Source organism: Leptidea sinapis, chromosome 21 (genome assembly GCF_905404315.1).
Source record: "Leptidea sinapis chromosome 21, ilLepSina1.1, whole genome shotgun sequence".
In the NCBI taxonomy this organism is placed as follows: Eukaryota; Metazoa; Arthropoda; class Insecta; order Lepidoptera; family Pieridae; genus Leptidea; species Leptidea sinapis.
Genome location: NC_066285.1, coordinates 8,030,567 through 8,042,567, shown reverse-complemented (window position 1 = coordinate 8,042,567; position 12,001 = coordinate 8,030,567). Strand labels below are relative to the sequence as shown.

The window sequence follows — 12,001 nt, the reverse complement described above, 5'->3', positions numbered from 1 at the left end:
ACAAACAATTGTTTCTACCAAATAAAATTAAATTTCTTACCTCTGTCAATAACAATTCGGTGCAATATACCCAGGTAACACTGAAAATGTTAAGAAAATTAAAAACGGCTTAATGTAGAAAGTTGCCCATACATTTATTGTTTTTCGAAATAATCTCCGTTCCTCTCTACACATTGTCGCATTCGATGGAACTACTGAGAAAAGCAGTGGGCCCATTCTTCTATGGCATTTTCATATGCTTTCACCGCATCTTCAGGGCTTGTAAAGCGAATACCTCGAATTTTATTTTTAGTTCTTGGGAATAAATAAAAGTCACAGGGCGCCATGTCAGGACTGTATGACGGATGACTCATTATCTCGACACCCGCCATAGTTAAATATTCAACAGTCCGATTTGCGGAGTTCGCTGAAGCATTGTCGTGGTGAAGGAGGATCCTGCTTCGAGGGCGCTGCTGTCGAATTTTTTCCAAGACAACAGGCAAACAGTGATTGACAAACCAGTCTGCAGTAACTGTCCTTCCATCTTCTAGCACAACTGTCGCGAAATGACCTTTCCGACCAAAGAACGAGGCAATCATCTTTTTTCCTTGACTTCTTCCTTTCTTTACGTTAGTTGGCCGATCCTCGAAAGCAATATATCCAGCTCACATCACGATGTCAAATACAGCATTTGAGTCACCGCCGTTGCGTTCACCAGTCCATGCGAAGGTGTTTCTGGTCGTCGGTTAAAGTATGGGGAATCCTTCTGGTACAAAGCTTCCTGACGCCTAAATGTTCATGTAATATTTTTTGAACTTGGCTCATATCCTCTGTAATGCGTCGCACAGCACTGATGTTATCTTCGGTAGTCGCTGTTAAAGGACGTCCCTCACGCGGATCATCATTGAGACTGCTATGTCCACGCTTAAACTCGTTAACCAATTTTAAATAGTGGCACGAGATGGAGCTTCATTAAGAAATGATTATCGCAGCCTATCATATCTTTGTTGTTGAGTAAGCCTACAACGAAAGTCATTGACCATTCAATAAATCATTGACCAAAAATTTTCTCGCGTTAGGTTCATTTTCACGTGTAAGTTACACGTGAATTGGCGGTAAATCTCAAACTCTTGTTACACGGTGTAACAAGAGTTTTGGATTTGCCGCCAATTCACAAAAACAAATGACAAATGAATGCAATATACTACATTAGGTTACCAAAGAGTTCTAAAATTGAAATTATAAAAAAAAAAATTAGCAATGATTCTAACTGACCAGTTCTAAACATTTTCAGTGTTACCCACGTATAGCTATAGTCCTCCACAGTGCGGTTTTCAAGGAGCTTTCTTCCTCGTACTAAAAAGCTGTAGAATGAGCTTCCTTTTGCGGTGTTTCCGGGACGATACGACATGGGTTACCTACCTTCAAAAAAAGCGCGTACACCTTCCTTAAAGGCCGGCAACGCTCCTGCGATTCCTCTGGTGTTGCAAGAGAATGTGAGCGGCGGTGATCACTTAACAGCAGGTGACCTGTACGCTCGTTTGTCCTCATTTTCCGTGTGTGTGTATATTTTATGTATGCACGCAAGAAGTTATACTTCTTTGGCGAAACAAATCAAAAATCTTTAAAAGGATTTATTCTTCCTCCCCCTTTTCCATAAAAAATATATATTATATATATTTATTTTTCAATGATGGCGAAATTTCAGTAAATCGACAATAACAGGATTACATTACATAAAGCCGATGGAACTTTATAGCTCTTACTGGCCGCTTGTAATAATTACACATACAATAGTGTCAAACAATATTATTTTAATTACTTATAAGAACATTGCAAAACGTACGTTTACCAGTGGAAGGCTCCTTTGCACAGGATGTCGGCTAGATTATTTGTACCTTAACGGCGCCATTGTAATGTGTAAACATTACTGTACTGATGTGAAATTACTGGGGAAATGAAACTTAATATCTTACGTCTCAAAGTGACGAGCGCAATTGTACTGCCGCTCAGAATTTTTGGGTTTTACAAGAATCCTAACCGGCACTGCATTGCATGGACAGGGCGTATCAATTACTATCAGCTGAACTTCCGGCTCGTCTCGTCCCTTATTTTCATATAAAAAAACGTAAATGGTAAATTATTTTCGAAATTTTGAAATAAAATTGCGCTGAAAATTTACAATATTTTATACAAACCTAAGGTAAATAATCAATGGAGGAGGCTTTTACCGCTAAAGGCGGTCCTTATGTCAAAAATAATAACTAACAATATAGGTATTTTTATTTAAAAATAGTGAAATACTATCACATACTAACAAATACAATTTATAAGTAAATATCTAAATGTATAGATGCAAGGAAATAAAGCTATAAATAAATAAAATAAAATAAAAAGGTAAATAGAGAAATTATAACACATGGACTTGAAGATTGCAGGTTGACTCAAACCAAACAATAACACAACGGCGTACCGTTAGAGTGTCACTATTTAGCTTGCTTTGTTCTGTGTCGAAGCAAAACAAATATTTAAATTATGAACAAGACTTACTAGACAAGAATGTGACACATTGATCTAGTGACACCAAACCATTTTTACACAGGCGAGGTGTGAAACATGATAATTGACCGATGAAGGTTCAGCTCCGAAGAAAGTAGTCTCTCGTTTAGTTGAAGTTCAACAGTCAAAGAAGCCTATCCATTTTAATTTAACCGCAGAAACAATGTTTATTTTTTATATCGGACTTATTTTGTTTTTGGTAAGTACTTTTAAAATATATTTAAGAAAAATAGACAAAGTAGATTTCACCAGAGGGAGGCTCCTTTGCACAGGATGCCGGCTAGTTTATGGGTACCACAACGGCGCCTATTTAAGCCGTGAAAAGTAATGTGTAAACATTACTGTGTTTCGGTCTGAAGGGCGTCGTAGCTAGTGAAATTACTGGGCAAATGAGACTTAACATCTTATGTCTCAAGGTGACGAGCGCAAATGTAGTGCCGCTCAGAATTTTCAGGGTTTTTCAAGAATCCTGAGCGGCACTGAATTGTAATGGGCAAGGCGTGTCAATTACCATCAGATGTACGTCCTGCTCGTCTCGTCCCTTATTTTCATTAAAAAAAGTAGTAATTTTATTAAACTTTTAATTTTAATAAAATATAATAAAAATTTAATTTTCCCAGGTGCCCTGTTATAATACCATCGCATCAAAATATTTTAGTGGTAAAATCGAATGTGGTCCATACGGATTTGTTTGCGATGGCGTCTCGAGGTTAAGACTTTGTGAGGAAGGAAACGCCTTAGGCCCTGCCTTTCTTTGCCCAACGAATACAATTTGCAATGAAGATTCTAGTGCTGTTTGTGAAGACGCCATAAATTACATAGACCCAACAGTAAGCAGAAATGTTCGTTGCTATCATAACGAAAGAATTGCTGACCCCAATGTGCCAGGCTGCAAGGGATATATCATGTGCATTCCGAACAAAAAAAGATTTCAAGGGATCCGATTTAAATGTTCTGGTAACACAATATTTAATGGATACACCAGGGCATGCACTTCGCCCGACAGATATAAATGCCCCCTTGGAAACACAACTAAAACAGAAACGAAATTATACGCTGATGAAAATCGTAAATTGAATTCAAATCGAATTGTTGGACAAGGCTTATCTAGTGGCGTGCGTAGACCAATTGAATGTGAAAATTATAAGTTTTCATTGACAGATGATCAAGGGCCGGTTCGTGCTGCTTACTTCTGCCCTCAAAGACCAGTCCGAGGAGAAACGACAGTACGATGTACAGTTTTTTCGAACAAGTTCTGTTTAGCGCTGGAGAGAGATGATGGAGATCAATTTCTACTAGGTTTTGGTTCCCCATTCAGAAGACCACGGAAAAACTAAATATAATAATATATTTTACCTTTAAATTTAAAGACTGAGGCCTTATATTTTATACAGTGGAAATTAAATAAATTATGTAAATTTAATTCAATTCATGGTAAAACAGTGCGGAACAGTTTTAATATTTATAAAAACCCCCAATAACCATAACAGTGAGACCAAAAATAATTTAACATAATTTTATTTTAATAAAATATATTTAATATTATGTTGTTATTTTATTTTAACAGTTATTAAATATTTAGCCAATTGTGACTTTATAATAATGGAATAAATTAAAACATTTTTTAACAGATATTAAAACTATTTGTTTTTTAATTAGTTGCATTCATAACTATCGGCATCCACGCACTTTTTCTTCTTTCTGTGGAAAACCTCATCTGAGTCGCATTTTCTATTCCTTCGCCGAAATTCTGATTTTGAGTTCTTACTGCATACATAATACTTTCTGCAATCATAGGGATCCGCGTATTTGCCTTCTTTAGTGCAACTAAAATCATTTCTACCGCTTTGCCTTCTACTAGTAGATATGGAATCCGAACTACTTACGCTCAGTTTAGAATTAGAATCGACTTTTTGTGACACTGGTGTAATAGGAGTAGAAACGCTAAACTCTACACAGGTAATAGACTGTTTATCTAAATGATACCCGTTTTGACATTTCAGTGTAAATCGCACATACTTATTTTTACTTTTAACACAAATGTAATAAGTATCAGGCTTCCAAACATCACTATATCTTCCTGATGAAACACATTTAAACCGATTGTTTCTGATGCAATGTGACAAATTTCTTGTGCACTGCTTCAAAATATCGCTAAAAATTGTATTTCCAGGACAATTCCCAACAATAGGGTTCACTCTTCCGATGCATATGTAGAATTTGCCACAGCTATTTGCATCAGAATATTTTCCACGTAGACGATTCAAGCAACTAAATGTTGAATTATGTCTAGTAATCGTTACATTATTTCGGATGCTTGCTCTACTATTACTTATATTCATAAAATTGGTTACATTATGTGTCGATGGTTTGGATGTTTTGTTTATATTGGCACCGTTAATTTTAGCTGTTTGGAGAGTATAATATTTATTAGATGTAGTAGTATTTGCTTGTGTACTTGCTGTAAACAGTTTTACTTTTTCTGTTTGCGTTATCATCTTGGTAATTAAAGGATTTGTGATGTTACTTTCGTAAACCATAGCTGTGGTTGGAGCTTTAAACGAACGGTTTATTGTGCTGTTTAAGACTTGGTTATCTTTGAAAATTGATGAATTGATTAGCAATGGAGGCAATGTGCTTCGAATAGATCTTGTGTCGTTGTTATAATTTTTAGTGGGTTCTTGTGTATAGTGAAGTTTACTAGATGTTTTTAATGTGCGGTTTGAGCTTGGGGTACTATACCATTGTATTTTCTTGAAAGTATCAAAATTAGAGACATTTTGTGAAGTATTCTTTTCAAATTTTTTAGTTTTATTAGTAACTTCGAAATTTTTATTTATCAAAGGTTTAATCGGAATAGTTGAAAATGTACCATTGAAAATGACGTATAGTTTCGTTTTGTGTTGAGTATCAAGACCATTTTTAGTTTTAGTCAAGGCTTTTCCGCTACTTTTAGTTTCATGGGTAGGCGTTGCGGTGCCTGTTGTTAATGTTTCACCGATATGTTGTGACGCTTCGCCTATGTCAAAATATTTATCTGGAGATTTTATTACTATTTTTGATAAGTCTTGCTGGGTTTGTTCAGTGTAGTATTCAGGAGTAATTAAATTATTTGAGTAAGTCGTATTTAATGTACTAGAATCTTGTATGGTATCGTTATTTGTTAATATTAGAGTCTCTGATATAGTATCAACCAAATGGTCTGTTGTTGGTGCAATTAATTTAAATAATGGTTTTAACAGTACATTTACTTGTTTCTCCTCATTGTTATGTTCTTCAAATTTCATTTCGGTATTCAACTTATTAATCGGTTCAGTTGTTGAGGTACTTGTAGCAGCTAAGATATTTTCATAGTCACTACGTGAAAAACCATTCTGTGGGTTTGAAGATTCTGTAGCGATTATATAATTATCTGGTGAAGTTTCATTTCGTGGTCTAGATTTTGATATATTAACATTTATTTTTTTCTGATTATCTGGTCTATCTTCAGAGGGCATTCTGTGTAAAGTATCCATTACCTCATGGTCTCTTATTTTCACGGTAACATTTTCATTTTCGTCGAGGTATGGCTGATCCAGCGATTTATCTAATGAAATATTCACCTCAGATGTAAATAATCCAGGTGTTTTAGTAGTAGGACCGATATATTGTTGAAAAGTAGTAGTATGCATTTCGGGGACAATTTTTTTCGTAATACTGAAAGATTTCTTATGTTGATCGGTACCAGTTTCACTTTCTGGATTAAATTGGCTTTTATCTGTTACAGCATGGAACGCATTATATGATGATGTATTCGTTGGAGTTGTGGTGGTGTTATTTTGTTGTGTAGAAGTTGTTGAAAGATATTCTTGTTTTGAAAGTTTATTTAAAAATTGTGGAATATAATATATATTTTGAGATGGTACTGGAGTGTAAAATTGTTTTTGTAGAGTAACCACTTCGGTACCTTTATTTACCATACTTCCTGCCAGATTTTTTGACGTTCCATATCCTGGTACACTTTTAAGTGAACTCGCCGTTTCTGTTTCTGTCCGTTTTAATGTTGTTTGATCAGGAACCGATTGATATTCTTGGTTTGGTAATTTTTCGAAATATTGATCGATTTTAGAATCAGATATACTCTCAGTAATGGTGGTTGTTCCAGGAGTATAATAGTTTTGTGGGTTTGATGATGGTATATGTTTTTCCAAATTTAATGATTCACGGCTTTTAGATACCGGTGCAAACTCCAACACTGTTGTTGTATCCATATTCAAATTTTGGTCGTAAGGATATATTTCTCCTTGATGTGAAAGTATTGATGATGATGTGTTCACTTGATTATTATTTCCTGTAACAAAATTTATTTTGTCTGATAAAACATTTTGCGGTTTGCTCGTTGTTTGAATTGTATAAAATTTTTTCGTTTGAAATAATATTTCATCTTCTTGTAAGGGCAATCTATTCAAAGTTTCCTGAACAATATGATCACTGTTTTCTGGCGCTTTAGTTGTTGCAAATGAGTTAAAATTGTTATGATCAGCTGATTCTCCTAAAGAATAATTAAAATTTTGACTAAATTCTGTTTGGCTAGTAATCGTTGTAGATTCATAACTTTTTGTAGCGGTAAGTGAATTTCGGTCATAAATAGATGTTTCGACTGTATTCAAACGTTCTTGAACTTCATCCACATGTTGATCACTCTCTGTAACAAAACCAGTTTTAACTGATGGAAAAACAGACCCATTTTCTGTTGTAGAAACTATAAGGTCATCATTATTGTCCTGTTTTATTGTATTATGTTCTGGTAATTTACTAAGCATTTCTATCATAAGAAATTTGATTTCGGTTTCATTTGCTATATTTTTCTTTATTGTCCTCTCGTCAGATGCATTCATATCCGTGTATGATTTTGGTTGATAAGAAAATGTTTCTGTGTGGAGGTTCGTTAAATTTTGAACCGGTAATACAGTTTTCAAGTTAGATTTCAGATTTGTGCTGTCGAAAGTCTTTGTATATTTCGGTTTCAGTAATTCATCTACCGACTTTTGTTTGTTTAATACTTGTTCTAACCTTACTATTGTTGTTGCGTAAGAATCTGAATTATTATAGGTCGAGTTGTTATTTTCTGGGACAAAATCTGTTTTATCTGTTAAAAAATCATAGTTATTTTGTGTTGATGTAGTTGTTTCAATACTGTTGTAGTAATTATATTGCTTTGTTTGATCTTCGGGATACGACAAAGTACTTGACATATCTGTGAAAAGACTGTCTGAAGAGAAATCATTTTCTGTCAATGCGTCCGTACTAAATTTATTATAATACTCTTGGTGATTTGTCGTCTTATAAATTCTATTTATATCAGAGTTTGATTCTTTTTCAGTCGTCGTTTTTTGAGCTTGGGGTCTCATTATATAGTCAGTTTCCAGTAATGGCGATAATTTATCTATATCACTATGTATCTGGCTAGGAAAAGTGACATATTCTTGATTTACTTCATATTCTCCTTTTGATACTGGTTCAAGTCGTATTTCAGTAGTCGTAGCAACGTTTAAGGTTTGGTGATGGGGAGATGTTTTGCCTTTATCCGAATCATCTGGGAGTAACTCGTGGTTATTTTCCGTAACAAAATTATTTTTATCTGGTAAAAAATCTGACTCATGTGTTGTTTTTTGAGCTTGGGGTCTCATTATATAGTCAGTTTCCAGTAATGGCGATAATTTATCTATATCACTATGTATCTGGCTAGGAAAAGTGACATATTCTTGATTTACTGGTTCAAGTCCTATTTCAGTAGTCGTAGTAGCGTCTAAGTATTGGTGATTGGGAGATGTTTTGACTTTATCCGAATCATCTGGAAGTAACTCGTGGTTATTTTCTGTTACAACATTATTTTTATCTGATAAAAACTCTGACTCATTCTTTGTTACAGTCATAGTTCCAATAAGGTCATAATTATTTTGTTCTAAGGGTGTCTTTGATTCTATTTCAGTCGTTGTTTTATGAGCTTGGGGTCTCATTATATAGTCAGTTTCCAGTAATGGCAATAATTTATCTATATCACTATGTATCTGGCTAGGAAAAGTGACATATTCTTCATTTACTTCATATTCTCCTTTTGATACTGGTTCAAGTCCTATTTCAGTAGTCGTAGTAGCGTCTAAGTATTGGTGATTGGGAGATGTTTTGACTTTATCCGAATCATCTGGAAGTAACTCGTGGTTATTTTCTGTTACAATATTATTTTTATCTGATAAAAACTCTGACTCATTCTTTGTTACAGTCATAGTTCCAATAAGGTCATAATTATTTTGTTCTGAGGGAGTCGTATAGTTTTGCTTCGGTAATTGACTCGTCGTCGTCTCAAAAACAAGGCGGGCCTCAATATCTGATGGAGCTATTATTTCAGTTGTGTTTTTGAACTCCTGGTGAGTAGTCGCGTAATAATTCGTATTAGCAACGGAGTCAAGATTTTGATTTGTTGTCGCCCTAAATTGAAGATCCATTAAATTTTCAGTTTCGTGCATTGCGGCCTTTACAGTTGACTCAACTTGATTTTGATTTGAAATCGTAACACCTTCTCTGTTTAGTAAATTAATTGATTTATTTGTACTAGATTTATTGCCAAAACCGATAAAAGATGATCCGGTAGAATCTGTCGAATGTTCGTCGGTTGATAACTTCTTTTCTTCATCATATTTTGGCATGGCTAAAATAGTGTTGTTAATTTGTGGTATTGCATTTGTCAAATATTTTTGTTTATTAAAACTTTCAGGCTCATTTACCGATAGTGAAGTTGTTGCAGTGGTATCGAAATCATGGACGTATGTAGTACTTTCATATTGCTCAAGCGTTTCTGTTAGGAGATTTCCATTTATAAATGTACGATTTGTTTCATACGAATTATACATATAAGCTGGGTTAGTCTCCGCTGTCACATTTATTGAGTTTAATTTAGGTGGTAATGTTATTTCATCGTCGTATCGGCTTGTAGATGTATTAATATCGTGTTCTTGATTGCCAGATACTTGACCAAAATTATATTCTGATAAATTTAATGGTCCAACAATATTTGTCGTTAAATCGTTATACACCACTGTACTGGCTATTTCATAAGGTGTTATCACTTCTGTAAAATCATTAACGGTTTGTGGAGATTCACCGTTTTTCGTCTGGGAATCGATTATTTCCTTATCCATCGGCGTAGCAGAAATTAACCTTGTTGTAGTCTCTATTACTAAAGTTCTAGTATTTATATTTCTTTCTGTCGTTGGGACATTGACTAAATATTTTTCTGATTTTTGTATTTCATTCACATACCAAGGGGGGTAAAATGTCGTGTAGTCAATGTCTTCTATGAATGAGCTGGTTGTTATTTCAACATTACTGTTTGGTTCGGAGGGTAGCATTGGTTTTACTGTAGTTGTAATATAGTGATACTCACATTCAAATTCGTTGGTTTCAATGCATAGAGATGGAGGAGGGCATGGTATAACGAAATCATCAACCGTCGTCGAAACGCCATAACCCAAATCCACGCATATCATAAAATGCGTTGAATTTAAACAATAAAAGCCTTTGCCTTTACAATCGAAATTCGTTGCATCAACCAGAGTCATACTTATGACGATGATTGCTGCCTGAAAACACAAACAGAAGCAAGTTAAAAATGATTTTTAAATGAGATGAATTAATACGTACATTAAATGTTAATTTTGCTAAGTTTTGTTTGCTGACGGGATTTGCATGTATCCAGTATTTAGACTAACAAAACTTAGCTGAATTAACACAAATATAGATTATATATTTTATATTATTATTATTATATATTGATTCATAAAATTACAATTATTATGTACTTCTGCAAAATAGCGCCTAATTACAAAAAATATACAAAGAGCTAACATACCAAAAATCATATCAAATTAAATTATGCTTTAAAAGCAATATTATAAGTTCTAGAATTCACTTATGGAAATTTTAAATACATAGTCCAATATAGTCCAACTTACCAAATGCAACAAAAAAATATTTTTAATTTCTTTTTCCTTGAAAACCATGGCCACATTTTACACAATGTAATTAAAGTTCAAGATAAAAATATAAACTGAGTTGTTGATTATCATTTGACTGTAGATAATAATTTGTTACGTCGTCTAAAATGTGTGCTCTCTAACGTTATGAGATAATATGAATGGTCTCGCGATGTTCCCACTTAGCACAAACACGGCTCGTTTAATTACTGTCACACATAGATTATAAATGATACTGTACAAATAATCTTGACACATAATTTCCTAAGTGATCTCATTCTTACAGTACTAACATATTGTGGGCATGTTATATTTATTTTAGTACTTATATTTCTCATACTACAAGACTTTTAGTACTCTTTAAAATGTACACACCCTTATTTAAATAAGTAGGATTTAACCAGAATTGTTACACGAAGAGCTAGTCATATTGAGCTGCCAATAATTAGAAGTATTTCTGGAAAACAGACAATAACCTTTGAGGGAGCTCCGATATATAACAATCTACCCTCAGAAATAAGAAACGCCAAAACATTGATTAAGGCGAGTCTGCAAAGGCATATACTCAATAATTATGAAACGTTTCAATAACATAGTTGGGTTGTTTTATGTTTTATCTTTTTGCCTAACATTGTATACCTACCAAAATCATTTTTTGTAAGTACCAACCTTTTTTATTTATTTTGATCATTATTTATTTATAGATGGTTTGATCACAGAGTCAACATGCCACCCTCCTATTGTATCAAATAACAAAAAAAAACACATTTTATAGTATCTCCTATCTAAACCTAACTTAACCAACTTATGTAGCTTAGCTTAGCTTCCTCCGAAAGGGGGAAAGCCAATATAAGAGTACATGCTCTTCTTTCATATAAGATCATTTGGAATTTCAGAGAAAATTTTAGTCTTTCAGCCTCGATTCGGACACTTTCGACCATAATATGGTATGCATCCTCAATTCTACCGCATGCTTCACATAAAGGTGAGGTTACTTTACCCATAAGATACGCAAAGTTATTGAAAGGAATATGCATAGAAGCCTCAAAGCTGTAAAAATGTCATACCTAGTCATATTAACCTTTTCGAACCAAATATGCGTAGCAATACTTGGTTGTATTGTTTTAAACCAAAAAGCTTTGATTTGTGATCTTTCATCAAAGTACTCATTCCATATTTTATTATATTGGTCTCGAATGTTCTTTAACATTTCAGTATGAAAAAGTATACATGAAAAGGTTATGCCATCATCACAAGCTTCCTTGGCTAAACTATCTACCTTCTAGTTACATGAAAGGTCACTAAGACCGGGAATACACTGTCACACTATATTGACTTTTTCTTTAGTAAGATCTAATATACATTTAAAAATATCATATTTTTTTTAATTTATTTTAATTATAATTTAATACGCGAAAGAAAGTAACACTGAAAATGGTTTTACGTCTTAG

General features: G+C 33.9%; 2 protein-coding genes across 5 annotated transcripts; one reads left to right on the top strand and one right to left on the bottom strand.

Annotated features, from left to right (window-relative positions):
• Positions 1 to 2,137: 2,137 nt before the first annotated feature.
• LOC126970473 (uncharacterized) lies at positions 2,138 to 4,083 on the top strand. The gene is made up of 2 exons (XM_050816405.1): positions 2,138 to 2,737; positions 3,159 to 4,083. Exons 1-2 carry the CDS (start codon positions 2,702 to 2,704, stop codon positions 3,873 to 3,875), a joined length of 753 nt encoding a protein of 250 aa, XP_050672362.1. The 5' UTR covers positions 2,138 to 2,701; the 3' UTR covers positions 3,876 to 4,083.
• Positions 3,158 to 10,718, bottom strand: LOC126970441 (uncharacterized). 4 transcript variants are annotated; one of them, XM_050816323.1, is made up of 3 exons: positions 10,530 to 10,718; positions 8,438 to 10,157; positions 3,158 to 8,179 (listed from the first exon to the last, which is right to left on the bottom strand). In XM_050816323.1, exons 1-3 carry the CDS (start codon positions 10,575 to 10,577, stop codon positions 4,194 to 4,196), a joined length of 5,754 nt encoding a protein of 1,917 aa, XP_050672280.1. In that variant the 5' UTR covers positions 10,578 to 10,718; the 3' UTR covers positions 3,158 to 4,193. The 4 variants fall into 4 exon arrangements, with proteins under 4 accessions (XP_050672280.1, XP_050672281.1, XP_050672283.1 ...); XM_050816324.1 differs by having other exon boundaries at positions 8,789 to 10,157; XM_050816326.1 differs by having other exon boundaries at positions 3,158 to 6,868; positions 9,962 to 10,157.
• Positions 10,719 to 12,001: the final 1,283 nt, after the last annotated feature.